Source organism: Lynx canadensis, chromosome B2 (genome assembly GCF_007474595.2).
Source record: "Lynx canadensis isolate LIC74 chromosome B2, mLynCan4.pri.v2, whole genome shotgun sequence".
NCBI classification, from domain to species: domain Eukaryota; kingdom Metazoa; phylum Chordata; class Mammalia; order Carnivora; family Felidae; genus Lynx; species Lynx canadensis.
The window spans coordinates 99658246-99678510 of NC_044307.1; the positions used below are offsets into that span (position 1 = coordinate 99658246).

A 20265-nucleotide genomic window follows, 5' to 3' on the forward strand; every position below is an offset into this window, starting at 1 on the left:
TCATCCCCTTGGGCCCCAGGCCACCCCTCCACGTGGATACCCACACCTGCCTCTCCCTGCCCAGGCCCTGACATACTACCTCAGGCTGCCCCTGCACATGGATGCCCTCCTCACCCACTCAGGCCTTAACTCTCCTCTGTCTGTCCTCTGTAGGGACTTACCCTGCTTGGGCTCTGATTACCCTCTCCAAGCTGTCCCTCCCAGTGTGGGTGCCCTCTTTATGCCGCATGGGTTCAGACACCCCCCAGGCTGTTACAGACTGCCTCTTCTTGCTCTGCCCCCTCTAATGGCTTTAAGGCTGACTTGTTCAACAGGGGAGGAAGGGGAAGAGCGGGGCTTTATGATTTTATAAAAGATGTCAGCTGAAAGGGCCATTCTGTTCTCCCACAGCTGAATTGTGAATTTCTTCTGTAGTAGTGGGTTCTAAATTTCTGATGACACCAGAATATCTTGGGAAACTTGTTGAAATACAAATCCCCAAGAAAACAAAAGACAACAATAAAAACATGGAGCAACCAAAATGTCCCTAGAAAATGGTTAAATGACTATAGGGAGGCATTGGACTTTTAGTTACTCTTTAAATTTTCTACATACATACTTCTATTTATATTAATAATACTAACAGACTATGGGCCATGCTTTATAATTTTGTATATTAAAAACATAATTAGCACTATTATTATTTTTTAAAAGATAAAAATTTCAGAATTTAAGACCCTGTTGGTAGAGATTCTGAGTCTGTACAACTGGGCTATGGCCTGAAAATCTATACTTTATGTAAAGTTCTCCATTTGAATGTAGTGATCAGCCAGGTTGGGGAGCCCCTGCTCCAGAGGAGTTCTCTCAGGAACTGTCTAAATATCCACTGGGCAGGTGCACCCAACACTCTGTCACAGATGAATATTGACAGAGATGAAGCCATAAGCCTGAGTCTTTCTAAAAACTCAGGACTGTTAGGTTTTCTTTTGAAGACTCATGATCCTACTGATACCTCCTTCCAAAACAACTCTGAAAAGATGTAGGTTAAGTATTCTTCAAAACTATCAAGGTCTGGGGTGCCTGGGTGTCTCAGGTTAAGTGTCCAACTCTTGACTTTGGTTCAGGTCATGATCTCAGGATTTGTGAGATCAAACCCCACCTCTGTGCTGATAGCACGGACCCTGCTTAGGATTCTCTCCCTCTCCCTCTGCCCCTCCCTCTCTCTCTTTATCTCTCTCAAAATAAATAAACTTAAAAAATTAAAAACTATTAAGGTCATCAAAGACAAGGAAAATCAACTGTCACTGCCACGAAGAACCTAAGGTAACATGACACCTAAATGTAATGTATCTTGAAAGGGACCTTAGAATAGAAAAAAGACATCAAGTAGAAACTAAGTATGGACTTTTAGTTAATAGTAATGTGTCAAGATCAGTTCATTAATTGCAATAGATGTACCATACTAATGGAAGATGTTAATAGTAGGGGAAACTGGGTGTGGCTATGTTGGAACTCTTTGTATTCTGCACAATCATTGTACAAATTTGAAGAGGTTCTAAAATTAAAATTTTATTAGAGGAATGCCTTGGTGGCTTAGTTTGTTGAGCATCTAACTCTTGATTTCAGCTCAGGTCATATTCTCACGTTCCGTGGGGTTGAGCCCTGCATTGGGCTCTGTGCTGACAACATGGAGCCTGCTTGGGATTCTCTCTTCCTCTTTCTGCCCCTTCCCTGCTCACCAGCATGAGTGCGCGCGCTCTCTCTCTCTCTCTCTCTCTCTCAAAATAAATAAGCTCTAAAAAAAAAGGTTTATTAGAGAAAAGATGCAGGATAAAAGAGATGTAACGATATGACATAGCAAACTCATTGATAGCATTTTGTAAATAGAAAAGGTAAAAATATCTGAGTGGGCGTGAAGAATAGAAGTTGGGTGTCAGCACCTCTGTGAGGGAGAAAAGACACACGACCATTACTGTAACCCATTGGTCTGAGTTTCCAGGAGGGACCGGCCACTGCTGCTGCTCTTCTAGGAAACTTGAGGACAGAAGGGACAGATTGCTCTCAGAGGTCACTGTGTAAGGTCAGATAGATGACTAGCTGCTCCAGAGTCTACACAGGCCGCACAAGGGAAAGGATGACTCTGGGAGGTGCAGCTACACTCTTTGCCCTTTGAGAACAGCTGTTATGTTCTTAATGCGCGACCTGTCCCTTGTTAGCACAACAGCCTTAGTGCTGTGCAGGATAACCAGTCCCTGTTGCCTGTGGCTCAAAGCCAAGTGTCCTTTCATTATACAACTGAAACGTTCAAGTTGTAGCCTGCAAAAACAATGCAGTCAAATACCGCCAGCCACTCTTCCGATGTCTGAAACAGAGAAAAACTGCACTTCTTTTTATACTAAGATAGATAATATGCCCTACAAACAGGAGGGAAGCCATGCAGTTTATAAATTGCATCCTAAATTGGAAGCATCTTACCTATGTTAGGTCTGAAAATCATCCTGCTTCATTTCTCTAAACCCAAAAGTTCTTTGAAAAACACAAATGACATTTTTGTTTTATAGTTCTCAGAGAGAATGTATAGTGTCGTTCTGCCAGACCTCGGCCAATAAGAATATCGATGGCTGTGGCCGAAACATGAAAAGGACCACCATTGCGACTCGCATATGTGCTTGTGGTAGACTGTCGCTTCTGTCTCCTCTGGTGGCAAACACACATGCCCAACTATGTCCAACTGCTGGAAGCATCCCCTTCCTGCTAGGCCCTTCCAGGAATAGGGGTCACCTGGGAAGCCTGGCTGCCCGCCCCTTGGTAAAGCGAGAGAGAGCAGAGCCGCATGTGCTTTGCTCATTGGCTGGCTATGTTGGTCAGAGTTCAGGTGCAGAAAACATGATCCATTTTAGGTAGATTAAACACAGAGTGATTCATTATAGGATTTTAAGTGACTTTCAGAATCACTGGAGGGCTGAAGAAGAAAACTCTAGACACAGCTTTTAGGAACAACTCCCCAAACCATATGGCAAACCCTCAGAATGGCTTCCACATTTGCCTTGATCGGGAAACTATCCCAAGTAGCTGCTGGGTGCAAAACCAGCCTCTTCAGCTCTAATTAGGAAGCCATCACTGCTGTGGCCAGTCTGCAGAACCGATACCCTATGTCTTGTTTCCTTCCATATGGCCCCATTCTAAATCAAAGCCTCCTGTGAGTACAAGGTGGTGGGTAGAACCTAAATCACATTTTGAACCTGAACTGCAAGGGACTATGGGATTTTTCCCCCTGCTTTTCAGCCCCTGCACACTAGAAAGGGGTTTCAGGTAGATACTGGGGAATCTAAATGCTGTTATCTGCCACAGTCTGTCCCTGTAGCCACCCGTGGATCCATGCATACTCCTCTGCTATCAGCAGAACCCACTCCCTCCCCCACGAGTTACTGCATCTCATTCAAAGCCCAGGATCTCTGGGTTTTGTGCAGCTGTCTTCATCAGGTCCAGATAAGGCTTCTGTAATCTACTGACCTATAAACAAAAAGACTACCTGTCTGTCCCAATATACAGTGCTTGCAAAGGAAAATAAAAAACCCTCATTTAGAAAGGGAGAGCATAGGAAATGTCATTTTCGCATTAGCAGTCATCACTCCCATCAGGCAAGAATGGTGAAGGCGCCCGGCTCAGGAAGCAGAGTGAGGTCCTTGGGCAGCCCTCTGGAAGGAATGCCTTGCCCGTTAAGCCCCATGACCCAAATCCAGCTGGGATACTAGCCGTCTCCCATCCACTGCAATGGAAGTGTAGCTGATAGGCGGTGGTTTTTGATTGTCCTAACTCTGCTGGAACTACTGCTGCTATATAGGCACCGCCTAGGGAGCCAGCTGCAGATGAACCACAAGATTAAGGGTTCCGCCACCTTCTGCCGACTCCCCCCGAGTCTCTGCGTTGCTGAATAGCCTCCACATCTGGACTTCTGCAGCATACAGCTGTCTCGGAGGAGACCACGTCTTGACGGAGTAGATGCGGGCATCGAGCAGGAGTAGACTTTCCCCCAGAGCACAGCCCTAGGTGTCGTGTCAGTGTCCACTTCAGCAGCAAGGACAGGATGGCCACGCAGGCAAGGACATACCAGATTTAGGGATCAGCCTCAGGGATAGATGAAAAATACTCTTTTTAAGATAACTATGCCAAGTTGGTTCCAGGAAGAAGACAGCAACAACATAGTTTTAAACTCTCCGAATCCTCACAGAAAACAGAACAACTAGGTAGCAAGACCAAATACCCGTACGCATTTACCTCAAAACTATGTGATAAGGTGTCTCCAGAAATCCCTAAGTCTAATAAGCAGGTGGTGGAGGTAACCCACCAACAGCCACCAGACCTGCATTATGTCAGCATTTGTACAAGAGGAAGAAGTGGGGAGGGAACAGCAGGGTATCTGACACACCGGAATAGCCAACAGGAATGCACTGGAGATGACTGCAGGCCCGTTTGAGCACAGCCGCTGAGAGCGTGATGTTTTACCCAGTTCAGTACTAGCTGAGTGCAGGGGCTTCTGGGTGGGTTCTGAAGGGAGCTGGGGCAGTCTGGGCTACATAAACCCTTGAAACCAAACAACCAAAGGTCCCTTCCAGGGCAGGGGACCCATCTGACTCTCCATGGACTCAAAATTGAGCAGGACCATGACAGACATGAAGGGAAGAGAGGAGGAGAGAAAGGAGAGAGGTGCAGGAGATCTCAGAAAGCAGTCTGCCGCGGTTTTAAATCCCTCACAAAGACAACCAAAGAAGTTCGGTCAAGTCAATCAACCTCTCTTGAACCACACCTTCTAAAGGTTCAGGAAAATGAATTTTGTATAATGAGTATCAGAAAGGTATCAAGATCCAATCCCATATGAAGTTACGGGGAGAACAGAAGAACACAGAGCAGGGATGTTTCCCTGCAGACCTTGCAGGAAGATGTCAGGAAAAGAGATTAAAACTGAAGCCTGCTATTTCAAAATGAGCTTAAAATACAAAACTTAAAAACTCAAAAGAAATGAAGAAAAACAGGGGCGCCTGGGTGGCTCAGTCAGTTAAGTGTCTTTAGCTCAGGTCATGATCTCGTGATTCGTGAGTTCAAGCCCCATGTCGGGATCTGTGCTGACAGCTCAGAGCCTGGAACCTGCTTGGGATTCTGTGTCTCCCTCTCTCTCTGACCCTCTCCCACTTGTACTCTGTCTCTCTCTCTCTAAAAAATGAATAAACATTAAAAAATTTTTTAAAAAAGAAATGAAGAAACAAAGATTTAAGAGAAAGTGTCTATACTGGCAACAGGCAAAGGTTTAACATGGATAATAGGAGTCCTGAAGAAGAAAAATAAAGCAAGAGAGGAGAAAAAAAAATACTAAAACTGTAATGGCAAAAAAGAAAAAAACCTTCTGAAATAAATAACTACTTAAAACTGTATATTGAGAGAGCACACCATATACATGAGAATAGTAACCCAGAATGATACAATATAGTAAGTTAAACTAGACTTTATTTTTTTTTAAGTATGAAATTTATTGTCAAATTAGTTTCCATACAACACCCAGTGCTCATCCCAACAGGTGCCCTCCTTAATACCCATCACCCACCCTCCCCTCCCTCCCACCCCCCATCAACCCTCAGTTTGTTCTCAGTTTTTAAGAGTCTCTTTACTTTGGCTCCCTCCCTCTCTAACGTCTTTTTTTTTCTTCCCCTCCCCCATGGGTTTCTGTTAAGTTTCTCAGGATCCACATAAGAGTGAAAACATACGGTATCTGTCTTTCTAAGTATGGCTTATTTCACTTAGCATAACACTCTCCAGTTCCATCCACGTTGCTACAAAGGGCCATATTTCATTCTTTCTCATTGTCACGTAGTATTCCATTGTGTATATAAACCACAATTTCTTTATCCATTCGTCAGTTGATGGATATGTAGGCTCTTTCCATAATTTGGCTGTTGTTGAAAGTGCTGCTATAAATATTGGGGTACAAGTGCCCCTATGCATCAGCAGTCCTATATACCTGTGTGCTATTGCTGGGTCATAGGGTAGATCTGCTTTTAATTTTTTGAGGAACCTCCACACTGTTTTCCAGAGCAGCTGCACCAGTTTGCATTCCCACCAACAGTGCAAGAGGGTTCCCGTTTCTCCACATCCTCTCCAGCATCTATAGTCTCCTGATTTGTTCATTTTAGCCACTCTGACTGGCGTGAGGTGATATCTGAGTGTGGTTTTGATTTTAAACTAGACTTTAAAGGGGGAAAAAAAAAACCTTTAGACATCTAAATAAAAGGGAAGACTTCTAAGGGAAAGAAAATTAGATTATCCTCATACTTTTTAGATGCAACACTTTATGTCAAAAAAATGGAGTAATATATTTAGGATTCTCAAGGAAAAAAATGTGAACTGAGAATATTATTTTGAAATCTCTTAAGTATAAAAGCAGAGACGAAGTGTTATCAATAAGTAAGAACTTGCTGTATGTACACATACAATGTTCCAGTAACAAGAAGAACCTCTAGTGCCCACTTTGTGGTCTTGAAATACCAGTTCATCACTAACAGGAACCAGGGCTCTGGGAGAAGTAGCTGATTCCAGGTCAGTGTACAAAAGGAATCTGGAACATGTTTGTCAATCCAGATAGCAAGAAAGCTATTAAAGATTACTGGGGTCATATCAAGAGGACTCAGGAGTGAACTTGAAGAGGCTCCCACTGGATAAAGATAGGATCATTTGAACTTCAATAATAATAATAATTGCAGTGGAATGGAACTCATCAAATATGTTTAAACTCATGAGTTTATAATTTTTTTTTTAAATTCTGGTCACTTTGGAAGGATTATAGGGAACCATCATTATCTGGAAAACTAGAAAATAAAGGGAAAGAAGCATGTGACACTCTGAATCTTATGAATGGTACCACTGGATAACAAAATAAGAGGTGAGGGAAAGCATCCTTTAAAAAAAAAAAACAGTGTTAAATGAAAAAGAAATAGGATAATTAGCATCGGCAATCTCCAGTGAATTAACAGATGTAAGCATTTAGCATTATTGGCTGTTAACATGAAAAACGATAAACAACTAGACACTCTGGGCCTCCTGATGAAACAACTCACCCACCTCCTATAGTCTTGCCAAAGCAGATTCTCACCAAGCTTCTAGATGCAGTTGCTGACTTGCAGGAAATACAAAGGACAGAGGAACATTTTGAACTGCATTATGAATATGCAGTCAGCAAAATCCAGGCTGAGAGAAAGCACAACCTGGATCCTTCAGCTAATTAATTGTTAGGAAAAGAAAGAGAATCTGTAGTTTAAAAATCATATCCCACTTTTGAAAACAGGCAAGATTAAACTATAGCCTAAGGCTGCCCATGTGAATGAAAAAGTCGTTTTTAAAAGTGCAAAGAAGTGATTAGTATAGAAGTCAGGGCAATGGCTGCTATGGTTGTGATAGGAATGGGGCACATGGAAGGAGCCCAGCTGCTGGAATTTCTGTTCCTTGACCTGGTGGTGTTCACCTTACAATATTGCTGTGTGTTTTGTGCAGTTTCCTGTATCTGTGTTTTATTTTACAATAAAAAGGTGAAATGCATTGATAATTCTGAAGCACAGTAGTTTGTCCATGGTAAATATTAGGGAAACATTGTTATTTTTTTATATTTAATTGACTTTAATATATAGCAGTGATATAATGTAACCAAAAACTTTACCCTGACAAGCTTGTAAACAGCCTCTAAGGCCTTTATGTGTATTACATTGATTTCTTTATATATAACAGTATAAAAAGTCACACTTTAAGAGCAAGATGTTCCATCTGTATCTAAGAAGTAGTGTTTCGATACGTTGTCTAGATTTATTGGCTCCATTACCCCAACCACTCATCAGCCATACTTTTGTTCCAGTATCTACACATTGTAAATGTCCACTAAATGGACAGGTAAAAATGAGTTCACATGGACTCATTTGAAGTACAAAACTTTGGATGGCGGGTAACTCGCTCTGCGAGTGTCGCACAAGATGAGCAAATATTTCTAATACATTTCTAAACGAGTGGTGTCTTGCAATACGAGTAGTACATGACACTGAATGTAACACGATCACAACTGAGCCAGTGGTTCTTGACATTCACTTTGATATCCAAGTGCTTTGGATTACAAGCATGTTTCCAGAATGAATTATGCTCACAAACCAAGGTTTTACTGTATGTCATTTTATGGGGAGGGCCGAAATGTATGAATTGCCCTTTCCTCGGCATTATGTTTAAAGAATATATATATATATACATATATATATATATATTATATAATATATAATAGTTTAGTTAGTGTATATAAGCATAAATATATATTGTATATAAGTATTTTATCTATATATGTAGCGTGTCTGTGTGTAAACATACATTTGCTATTTTTTCATCTAGCGATCTGATGAGAAATGACAAATGAGTCTTCAAAACACAGGGTTTAGCAGCCTTAGACATTACACATGCATAACTTCCTTGAGATACATTAAGGTCATTGTGTTCTATAATTGTTCTGTGTTGTGGTTGCCTAAGCTTAGGCATAATATCCTTCACTTTTGTGACACTGCAGTGCCCTTCTGGTTGCCCTGTCATTGTCATGGCTCCCTGACAGATTGAAGGCAGATGAGTGTCCGGGAAACACACAATAACAGTTTTACTGTCCTCGTGCTCTCTCCATTACCAAAATGCCACCTCCTTCTCTCCAGTCACAACCTTAGTCTGCTCTGTGGAGTTGAGGTTCCTTATTGCTGAGCCTTTGAAAGGCCTCATTTACAGACAGCAGCCAGCATCTCTGGTTTGTGAGGTGGATACATCCTATGTTCCGCCATCACAGATTGTATTCTTCACTTCCTTCTCATCGCCCCTGTTGCTTCTTCTATGGTGGGTTGTTTAGAGACTGGCATTATTGTCATCTTCTCTTGAAGGAATTTTAACCTGCCTGTGAGATTTCTAACCTCCCTTTCAGTGTTTCTGCTAAAGGACAGTCCAATCTTGTCATAATAGCAGCTATTAAAAGGATCTGGAAATGTTTGTACATAAAGAAATCAGATTTGTTCACTATTCTGTGTCATATTCATTAGCTGTCAATGGCATAGGCTGAAATGATTGGACTTTGTTAGGGATCATGTGTTAGAGTCATAGCATTTTGTGTGTTAATATAGACTTGCTGTCTTTTAGTAGGAATAAAAAGGAAATTAAGTTTTCTTTACCTTGATAATGGTTAGAATGTCACCAGCAGCTAATAACATGGTTTAATTTCCCAGTACATGGGTAAGCGCTTGCCCCTGAAGCCTGTCACCTTTATTCTATCTACCCAAAGACATGTGAAAATGTCCTGGAGGGGCAAGGCAGCAGATAATGTGAGTGCTTACCTATATTTCCCATGTTGAACTTGGTATGACAGGTATGTCAAAGTGAGTATAGGCAGTGCCTGCTTTCTTGGATCCCAGAATACAGGGGTCTGTTTTGCTTTTTGTTTTATTAGAGGTGATTTGAAGATTGACATGTTCCTCTTGATTTCAGCCTATGTAGTAACTTTGTTAATCTCTCTGAGTCACTGTTTTCTCACCTCTAAAGAAGAATAAGGACCCACCCCTTCTGCCTCACCAGTGTTTTTTGAGCAACTTTGATAGCTTTATACCCCACTAGAAAGCACTCCAACTTCCTTTCAGTTTGTTTGTCCATTTATAGAGTATCTGAAGAAAGGAATTTAAGAGCAATCTTCTGATGGGAAATCTATCATTTCCCACCATCCTGTCAAATGACAGCTTCCCTATCATTTCAGATAATTCAAAACACACTAAATTCATGTTCTGCATTTAAAACCCAAGATAAAATCTGATTCCGTAACCAGACATCATTCATTCATTCAATGAATAATTATTGAGCACTTACTGTATGCCAGGTGCTCTTCTGGGCATTGAAATTAAAGAGGTGATCAAAATGGGGGTTACATTCCTAGTAAGTATATAAATATATAAATAAAAGATCAGAAAGTGATAAATGCTATAGATACATTAGGATAATGGGCTTAGAAAGACATAAAAGAACCCAAAATTCATGAGGAAAAAATAGGAAAAAGATTCTAAAACAGTCTGACCAAAAGAACTCTCTGTGGTGATGGAAATAATTCTATATCTGTGCTATGTAAAACAGTGGCCATTAGCTACATGTGGCTATCAGGCACTTGAAATGTGACCAGTGCTACTAAGGAACTACTTTTAAAGCTTATTTAATTTCAATTAAGTTTAAGTAGCCACATGCGGCTGATGGCCGCCATATTGGACAGGTGCAGTTTGAGAGCTATGTTTTGTAGTTAGGTGTCTATACTTAAGCACAGAATGTGGTGTCTATACTTATGCACAGAATGTGAGCAATATGCAATGTTCTGTAGATTTTTAATGTGATAAAGCAAACACATTCTCACTCTATCATCTTGGTAAAACAGATTCATGACTAGGCTTCAATATATGAGTACCTTACTGGAAAGATACAAGCAATCTAATAAGACAGCTGAAGAGAAGCAATGGACAATTATATGTATAAATATATATATATATATATATACATATATATATATATATATATATATATATATATGTATGTATTGAATCTGCTCTTGTTATGGTTTTCCTCAGAAAGCAGAGGAAATCATGAAAGAAATGACCTAATGCCCATTATCTGTAAATAAAGCAGTTGGTCAAGATCTTCTATAAGGTCCTCTTTAGATCTAGTAGTCTTTTGATAGTGTGACTCAGTTATGACCAACAAAGAATCATTTGGTAATGTGAAAGAACCTTGGGGAAAAAAACTTGAAGTTTGTGGTAGCAACAGAAGGGAAAGATACTTTGTGACCAGAACCATTACTAAATTTTCTGGAAATGTCAGATGGTGTTTGATGTATGCCAGAATGCTAATCATATGCAAAAGTATCACATATATAATACTATTTAAATTATACAAATGCTGTCCAGTTTTTCAATCACCAGCCACAAATTATCATGACATCACTAAATTCAGAAGACGTTTCAATCTGACCAATTAAATGTTTTCTTGTCAGATCAACATGTTTATTGACTATTCAATATGTGTTAGAAAAAAAGCCTCAACAGGAATTGAACTTTAAAAGGGACTTAGGGCACCTGGGTGGTTTAGTTGGTTAAGCGTCCAACTTGGGGTCAGGTTCGAGCCCTGCATCAGGCTCTGTGCTGACAGCTCAGAGCCTGGAGCCTGCTTCGGATTCTGTGTCCCTCTCTTGTTCTGCCCTCTCCCACTCATGCTCTCTCTCTTTCTCGCTCTCGCTCTCTCTCTCTCTCAAGAATAAATAAAATTAAAAAAAATTTTAAGGGACGCAAACATTAGTTCTGCATGCAAGTGTAAGATACAGTTGTTATCAGACATGGTCGTATTATAACCAAGCAAGTAATACAACATTTAAGAAAGAGCATGAGGGCGCCTGCATGGCTCAGTCGGTTAAGTGGCCGACTTTGGCTCAGATCATGATCTCAAGGTTCGTGAGTTCGAGCCCCACGTTGGGCTCTTTGCTGACCGCTTGGAGCCTGCTTTGGATTCGGTTTCTCCCTTTCTCTCTGCCCCTACCCCACTTGCAATCTCTCTCTCTCCCTCTCTCTCTCTCAAACATAAATAAACATTAATTTTTTTTTTAGAAAGAGTATTAAAGGGCACCAAAGAAAGCATTTTCCATAAAAACACGTGGTGTGTCTTATGAACTTCTTCCTGAAGTGTTTCTCTTCTGTGAATGGGAACTGCAGTTAAGGCTAAATGTCATCAATCCTTGGTGTTTGAGCGCACTGAGCAATGTGGGTTAAGTAGCCCATAAATGAATGGGCAAATATATTATTTTAAATAAGACTTTAACATTCCTTGAGGGGAAATACAGAGCTTTTCTTGAGGATGGAACTAGGTCCTGTAGATAAAAAGAAATGAGCCTGCAAATTTGTAATTATAATATTTTATCTCCAGAAATACTGCTGGCATTTGAATTAGGGGCAGTAGGTTTTATCCCTTTGGGGGCTGTGAGGAGAAGTTGAAAAAAAAAATTCCCTGTGTTTATGGCCAGGAGGGAAAAGTGGAACCATTTTCTCCACCGTGAAAATGCAATAAAAGGCCAACTCTCTCTACTGGAATGAATAAAAGAAAGTAGTTTCACAATTTCCACATCATTTGGTGTTTAAATACTGGTCTTTTCATCTAGAAACAGATGGCATCGAAGCTAATAAAAAGACTATTCTGTGTAGTATTGAAAGCATTATTGTGTATTCCGTCTCTTTCCAGTACCCTCAGAGACAAGGTGCTGATCGGCAGCCCCTTGTGAGGGTCTTGGAGGTTTTTATATTTCTTTCCCACCTTGGAAATGTGTAAGCCAATGGAGAAATCAGACGTGTTCCTCATCAGGAAATGTGTGGTGCATCTAATATTACTGCTTGTATCTTGCAATTAAACGTCAAATTAGGGTTCTCGATGGAAGGTTAGCACGGTATATATTTGAAAGGAGAATTCTTGTTTAAACGTGTTCAGTACTGCTGACCGACCACAAGTAAGATCTTATTTAGCATTTTAGATCCATTCTGGTCTCCTTAGACCAAAGAATCTCAAACTTTAGTGAGTGTCAGAATCCCTGGAAGGCTTGTTAAACATCTTTGCTAGGCCCCACCTTCGGAGATTCTGATTCAGTAGGTCTGGAGGAGGACGTGAGAGTTTGTATCTCTAACAAGTTCCCAGATGATGCTAGTGCTCCTGGTCTGGGGGCCACACTTGGAGAACCACTGCCTTAAGACCATGGGGAGCTTCTTGTGACTGGCTTCTTGATGGCCAAGTAAAATGAAGAAACAAAAGTGTTTTGTGTGTTTCTGTTTCTTCTTCCTCATTTTTCTGATTATGCCAACAATATTGGGTATGTCTTAAGCTTCTTCATTATCATTTTGTTGGGGTTTTTTTCCACCATTTTGGCCTTGTATTTTATTATTTAGAAATTTCCAGCAGAACTATCATTAAGTATCTTTGTCAGGAGATGCCTATGAGAATCTAAATTGGAAACAGGGACAGGCAGGCCTGTCAGCTCTTCCTACAAAACCACACAACACAAGAACAATAACCAGCCAGGCCTCGAGGTACAAGGTGATCGACCACTATAGTCCAGTAGCCTCCATGTGCTGATTTAGGTGAACAACAAAAACTTTGCAGATGTAGATTTTTAAAAAAAAATTTTTTTTTTAATGTTTGTTTATTTTTGAAAGACACAGAATCTAAGCAGGCTCCAGGCTCTGAGCTGTCAACACAGAGCCTGATGTGGGGCTCGAACTCACGAACCGTGAGATCATGACCTGAGCTAAAGTCAGACACTTAACCGACTGAGCCACCCAGGCGCCCTGTAAATCCAATTTCATGTACTCGTCCACAGCAGCCAAGCTACCAGGCACTTTGACTAGTTATGAGCTAGGAAATGGACTGAATTCAGTTTGAAACAATTCAACAGACCCTACGGGAGGGGACTGGCAGGGGTGGGAAGGACTTGACTGGGGTCAAGTCCTTGAGGATGCCCTTCCCTCACTGGGACGTCTTCAGTGTTTCCTTGTCCCTGCTGTCACCAACAGGGGGCGATGTGTGTAAAGGCTCAATCAAGCCCTTGCTAGAGAGCAGTTGTTGGCTAACAGCAGGATGGATCCACATGTCAGCAAGCAGAATCTGTCCACATGACTGGGACAGGCTGTACCCTGTGTCCCTGAAGTCCAGATGGGGGTCGCAGCCTAAGCATGCTTGAGAGGACCCTTCACCCCCAAAACCCTCACTACCTGTTGCTCTATGTGCAAAGTCCTCACTACCTGCTACATGCTCCCAAGTGGAGATTTGGTTCAGCTTGGAGCCTGGCTCACACCCGCTCTTCCCCTGCAGGACCCTTTGACCATGACCGTAGCCCCCAGGACCTGTCACAACCTAGCCTGACATCCAGTCCAGCCTCGCATGCTACTGCATTCACCATTCTTGTCTAAGAGACAGGCTGTCTGCCTGCAGGCCAGAAGGGTGGGCCCTGTCTGTGCCTCCAGTAGACTTCCAGGCTCTCCTATTTGAGGAACTAGATTTCCATTACCACTCATGGTTTTATTTCACAGATCATGGTGGTGAGTTTAGGATTTCTAGTCCTTGCCGTGGTTACCATACATGTCCTGACACCTTCTTGTTTTTTCAGGTCTGAAACATCTCCCCCAACATACCCTGGTTGTTTTAAACCCTAAATGACCCTTCTAAGAGCTACAGCAGATTCAGAGGATGCCGGCCACATGTGCTGAGCAAGTCCCCTCTACTTTGGTTGCTTCAAAAAAACAGGGCTTCGGGGCACCTGGGTGGCTCAGTCAGTTAGGTGTACGACTTCAGCTCAGGTCATGATCTCGCAGTCTGTGGGTTCGGGCCCTGCATTGGGCACTGTGCTGACAGCTTAGAGCCTGGAGCCTGCTTTAGTTTCTGTGTCTCCTCCTCTCTCTGCCCCTCCCATGCTCGCGCTGTGTCTCTCTATCTCTTTCAAAGGTAAATAAACATCAAAAAAAAAAAAAAAAAAAAAAAACAGGGCTTCTACGATATCCCCAATTCACTTTTACTCAGAAGAGAAGTGCCCCCAGCATCAAGGCACAAAGACAGCAGTCACTTGGGGCCAAATGACAATGAAAATGACCAGCGACCTTCATGAGGTCTGAGGCAGAGTCATTGGGGAAGGCAAGTTCATTTTGGCATGGACAGGCATCAGAAGGAAGGCTCAATACCGGGGTCTCCCTTTGGCCCCAAGCAGTCCTCAGAATAGAAAGAGACTTCAAATCTAGAAGCACAAAAAAGACAAAGGCAATAGTTATTGCATTTTCTGACTCCCTACTTGTTTTGACACCAGAGTGAGGTAGCATTGGAGCCCTAAACCCACCTGCCACTCAATCTGATACCATTTCAGGCTGATGTTTGGCATTTCATATTGAGTGTTTGTAATAGTGCCCATTACTCTATGCTGCAGTGAAGCAGTGTATCAAGAAGTAGGGTGAGGACTCCTGACCGATTTACTGGCAAGAAAGTAAAGGCACTGGGTAGAAGTGGCTGGTCTGTGACCCTTATCACGGTTGTCCGGGCCCTACATCCATGGGCAGTTGGCAGGCCCTGGTGCTGTTACCTCCCACAGCCTGCCCACCTGTATATTCAGCTGAGGCCTCTGAAGGATAAAACAATTACTTGGTCATTTGGCATGTCCCCTTTCTCTCTCTCTTTTTTTTAATATGAAATTTATTGGCAAATTGGTTTCCATACAACACCCAGTACTCATCCCAATAGGTGCCCTCCTCAGTGCCCATCACCCACTTTCCCCTTCCTCCCATCCCCCATCAACTCTCAGTTTATTCTCAGTCTTTAAGAGTCTCTTAAGGTTTGCCTCCTTCCCTCTTTGTAACTTTTTTTCCCCCTTCTCCTCACCCATGGTCTTCTGTTAAGTTTCTCAGAATCCACATAAGAGTGAAAACATATGGTATCTGTCTTTCTCTGTATGACTTATTTCACTTAGTATAACACTCTCCATTTCCATCCACGTTGCTACAAAGGGCCATGTTTCATTCTTTATCCATTCGTCAGTTGATGTACATTTAGGCTCTTTCCATAATTTGGCTATTGTTGAAAGTGCTGCTATAAACATTGGGGTACAAGTGCCCCTATGCATCAGCACTCCTGTATCCCTTGGGTAAATTCCTAGCAGTGCTATTGCTGGGTCATAGGGTAGATCTATTTTCAATTTTTTGAGGAATCTTCACACTGTTTTCCAGAGTGGCTGCACCAATTTGCATTCCCACCAACAGTGCATTCCCACCAACAATTCCTTTCTCAACTCATTAAGATTTAGTGCTCAGACTAGGGATGTCTGGTGTGATTCCTGCCAGAGAGGTCTTTGTTAATGCACGAAGGGTTCTGGGCAAAGATCCGGCTTCAAAGACAGGACAGAAACCTGTAGTCCCATTTTTAAATTGACTTTAAGCATTTCATCTTAAAATGGAGAGTATAATCCCAATGGTTCCTGCCTTCCAGGATGAGTGTGAAAATTAAGTAAGATTTGAGAAGGGAAAGAGACTAGACAGGTGTAAATGGTGTGGTTCAAGAGTAGTTGCTGTGGCTGGTGCTTTGATGACAATCTCTAGAAACCCTAGTGGAGTCTCCATTTTTAAAATGGTTCAGGTTTAAAAGGTTTGACCCTGAATATTATCACCCACTAAAGAATTGTAGCATTTCAGTTTGACTTATGTAAATGACTGTAGAGTTGCTGTGCTTTTGTGAGGGAAGATTGAGGAGAATAGTTCACATATTAATCATCCTAATTGTTCATCATTGTAATGTGTTATCCACAGACATTAGAAGAACTGTAATTTGTGTATTTTGAAGAACGCTCTTAAACCAGGCTGGAGGACAGATTGAGATGCAGATGTCTCAGGACTCTTTCACCTTGGTCTTTCATTTTTTTAACTTTGTGTAAATCATTTTCCTTTGGTTTTTACTTCAATAAGGTTACATTCTAAGATTGTGTGAAATTATTTAAGTGCTTTGAAAAAAGGGGAGTGTTTGACAAATGATATACCAGATTTGAATTGAAATATATTTACCTTGAAGTGAAAACCATTGAGGTTGGCTTCCAGAAAGAATATTCCACCTCCAGTTATATTTTATTTTAATGTAATTTAATGCATCTCCAGCCGTGGCAGGATGTGTAAAGGCAAAGCACAGTGAGCTTTGCTTTCTGGGTAAGAAAGACCCACATTTGATTGAAACGTATCCTTTGAAGATGGGGGCATTACAGTACAGCTCCTGTCTTCCACTGTGTGTCTGCACTTCCAAATGTCTCTTGAAATGCTGACGTTCCTAGTACAGACCTAGCTGAGGCTGAGGCCCAATTCTGCTTCTGATGGTAGGGAATCTCCCCCCTGCTTCAGGGGTCCCAGCTAACGCATCCAGGATGCCTTCCTGATGCCTCTGCTACAAGGAGTAAGGCTAGGTCCCAGCCCAGCACAGTAGATTCTTCAGATCTTGTCTCTGTGTTATTTTGGTTCCCTGGCAGAAGAAGTACCCCCCACCCCACAGGGCCAGCCCTGGGCTAAGTCCCTCACAACAACATTTTAGTTTTTTTTTTTTTTTCAATGTTTATTTATTCTGAGAGAGAGAGGGGGCGGGGAGGGGGGAGAGAGGGAGAGACACAGAATCCGAAGCAGGCTCCAGGCTCTGAGCTGTCAGCACAGAGCCCGATGTGGGGCCCAAACCCACGAACTGCAAGATTATGACCAGAGCTGAAGTTGGGCGCTTAACCGACTGAGCCACCCAGATGCCCCAACAACATTTTAGTTTACTATCGTCCCCATCAGTAGCCCCCTTCTTGACCTTTCTTTCACACTCTACACACATACTCACTCTGCATCACACCTGACTTGGTTGACTCATCCTTTGAGGGCCTGCTCTCAGCTAAGGATGCAATGACTAGTGGGTGCTCAGCCTTCAATGAGTAAAGGTTGTGTCAGATACCACGCTGCATTTTGACAAGGCTTTTCTGGAGACAGCACCTTCCCCAATGGATAGATGGAAATTTCAAGCATTAAGTTAGGCTAGGTGGATGGGAATGGAGGGATATTTTTGGATGAAGAGATTCTTGTGTGCTTTTCCATGCCCCAGAAAGGAAGGAAGCTGCCTGCTACAGATCTGAAATCTCTCATCAGAAGCCTGAGGCCAGATGTGTTTCAGAATTCAGAATTTTGGACTTGTTAGCATAACAAGATGGTACATCCCCAGTGTGATCTGAGGACTTGTCTGATAATTAAACACATTAATATTCACATGAAGTGGGATCAGTATTGTTGGTTCAGGTTAGGATGTGCCACCAAATGAATTTCAATTGGGTCAGGTTTTACCACCAACGTGACATTTGGTTATTAAAGCTTGTAGGATTTCAGAATTGCAGATAAGGAATTACTATGCACCTGTAATCATTAACAATAGTTCACATTTACTGAGCACTTACAGTTTGCCAGGCATTATGCTAAGTGAGCACATTATACATATAAACTTATTTGCTCTTCTTATCAATGTAAGGAAGAAATTAGTATCCCTTTACTGATTCCTACTAAATCTTCCTTTAAAAACTGTTGATGACTGTGTTAGAACAAATAAATGAACTCAATAAAGTTTCAGCGTACAAAATTAATATACAAAAAAAAAGTTCGGTTCCTATCGTGTGTCAAGGAGCAAAAAATTTATAGCCCCCACCTAAAGTTACTCTAGTCGAGTGAAGGAGGCAGATGGGTGCACAGACATAGGTGTACCTGAGGCACAGGAACAGAGAAAGGTACCCATCTAGCCTGCGCTTCAGGGAAGGCTCCCTGGGCAGGGTCTGGCCCAACTCTGTCGGAGGAAGTCAGCCCAGGGGAGGGGACAGGGGAGATCACCACCACCACTTATTATTAAGTCTGCATGTTCAAGGTCAGTGGCTCTTGAATGCTTTGCAGTCATAGCTCCCTGTGGGTCCTTTATTTTCTTTAATGTAGCCATGTCTCCTCTTCTCTTCTATAGAACACCTATCTCAGCTTTCTCACAAGACAACATCTATGAAGTACAGCCTCCAAGGGTAGACAGAAAATCTACAGAGATCTTCCAAGCCCACATCCAGGCCAGTCAAGGTATCATGCAGCCTCTTGGAAAGGAAGATACTTCCATGTACCGAGAATACATCAGGAACCGCTACCTGTGAAGAGAAAACAGGTCCCCCCATGAATTTGCCTACATTGTAATCTGTTTTATCTCCTCTTAAAAAAGTTAATTTCCCGGGAGTCCTTTACATCTGAAAGTTTTTCCTCTTTTTGTAACTGGTGAACTACAAATTACAGGAAATAAAGAAATGCTTAAATATTTTGCTGTCAATGCCTTTGCTTTATTTTAGAAATACTTCTATAAATGCAGTCAATATAGGGGCACCTGGGTGGCTCAGTCGATTGAGCGTCCACCTTGGGCCAGGTCATGATCTCACATTTACGGGTTCAAGCCCCATAGTCAGCTCTGTGCTGCTAGCTCAGAGCCTGGAGCCTGCTTTGGATTCTGTGTCTCCCTGTCTCTCTGCCTTCCCCCTGCTTGAGCTCTGTCTCTCTGTCTCTCAAAAAATAAAATAAAAAATGTTAAAAAAATTTCTTTAAATAATAAAAATTAAAAAAAAAGAAATGCAGTCAATATAGTATCACACCATAATTAAGAAATTAACAGGTATTTGTTGAGTATCTGCTGTGTGCTAGGCACTATGGTAGAGTCTGGGAGTATCACAGTAAGGAAAACAGGCCAAAAAACCCATCTCTCATGTAAAATGAGGTCAGATTATTTTTCTTTGTAGTTAACATATTTTTTTATGTATTCTGACTTTATGTTAGCTTTGTGTTGTTTTTTTTTAAATTTTTTTTTAACGTTTATTTATTTTTGAGACAGAGAGAGACAGAGCATGAATGGGGGAGGGTCAGAGAGAGGGAGACACAGAATCTGAAACAGGCTCCAGGCTCTGAGCTGTCAGCACAGAGCCCGACGTGGGGCTCCAACTCACGGACCGCGAGATCATGACCTGAGCCGAGGTCGGCCACTTAACCGACTGAGCCACCCAGGCGCCCCTAGCTTTGTGTTTTGATAAAAAAATTGTATGTTAACTTTGTGTTTTTTGAAAGCTCTTGTCCTTAGGAACTAAACAGTGAAATATTTATGGATAAAGGGACAAGATGTCAACAAAGTGCCCTCCAATGGTTCAGGAAAAAAGAACAAATGGAGCAAAATCTTAACAATCAGTAAATCTGGGAAAGAGTAAATGGCATTTTTTGAACAATTCCTGTAATTTTTCCATAAATATGAAATGATATCAAAATAAAACATTAAAAATGAGTTTCCCTGCATAACTTTTGTGGTGTGCAGTTGTGTTACCCAGTGTGACCTTTGGTGTCCAGTCGGGTGACTTGTCATGTGCACATGGCTTGTTCTCTGTATAGTCAAACGTAACACGGACAACTTCCTGCATTTTCCAACAGTTTAACACAAATGGTGTGATCTCATTACACCTATGCTTGGTTGATAAGTTGTCTCAGTTCTCCCTTCTCATAAATAAAATAGGGAAGAAAACCAAGCTGTCTAATGAGAGAAGGAAAACTGGCTGTCTAAATGACCTTTAAGGTACCTCCAACCCTGAGATGCTGGAATTCTGTGGAAGGTTCTACACTGCAGGGAAAAAGC

The 20265-nt window shown here is 41.9% G+C and overlaps 1 protein-coding gene across 4 annotated transcripts in view; it reads left to right on the forward strand.

The window, feature by feature from the left end:
* FIG4 (FIG4 phosphoinositide 5-phosphatase) overlaps positions 1 to 18915 on the forward strand; it is a 131859-nt gene extending 112944 nt beyond the window's left edge. For all 4 annotated transcript variants that reach the window (XM_030316134.2, XM_030316135.1, XM_030316139.1 and 1 more), the window contains one exon: positions 18580 to 18915. In XM_030316134.2, coding sequence (XP_030171994.1) covers positions 18580 to 18757 — 178 coding nt within the window. In that variant the 3' untranslated portion in view covers positions 18758 to 18915. The remainder of the gene's footprint in view (positions 1 to 18579) is intronic.
* Positions 18916 to 20265: the final 1350 nt, after the last annotated feature.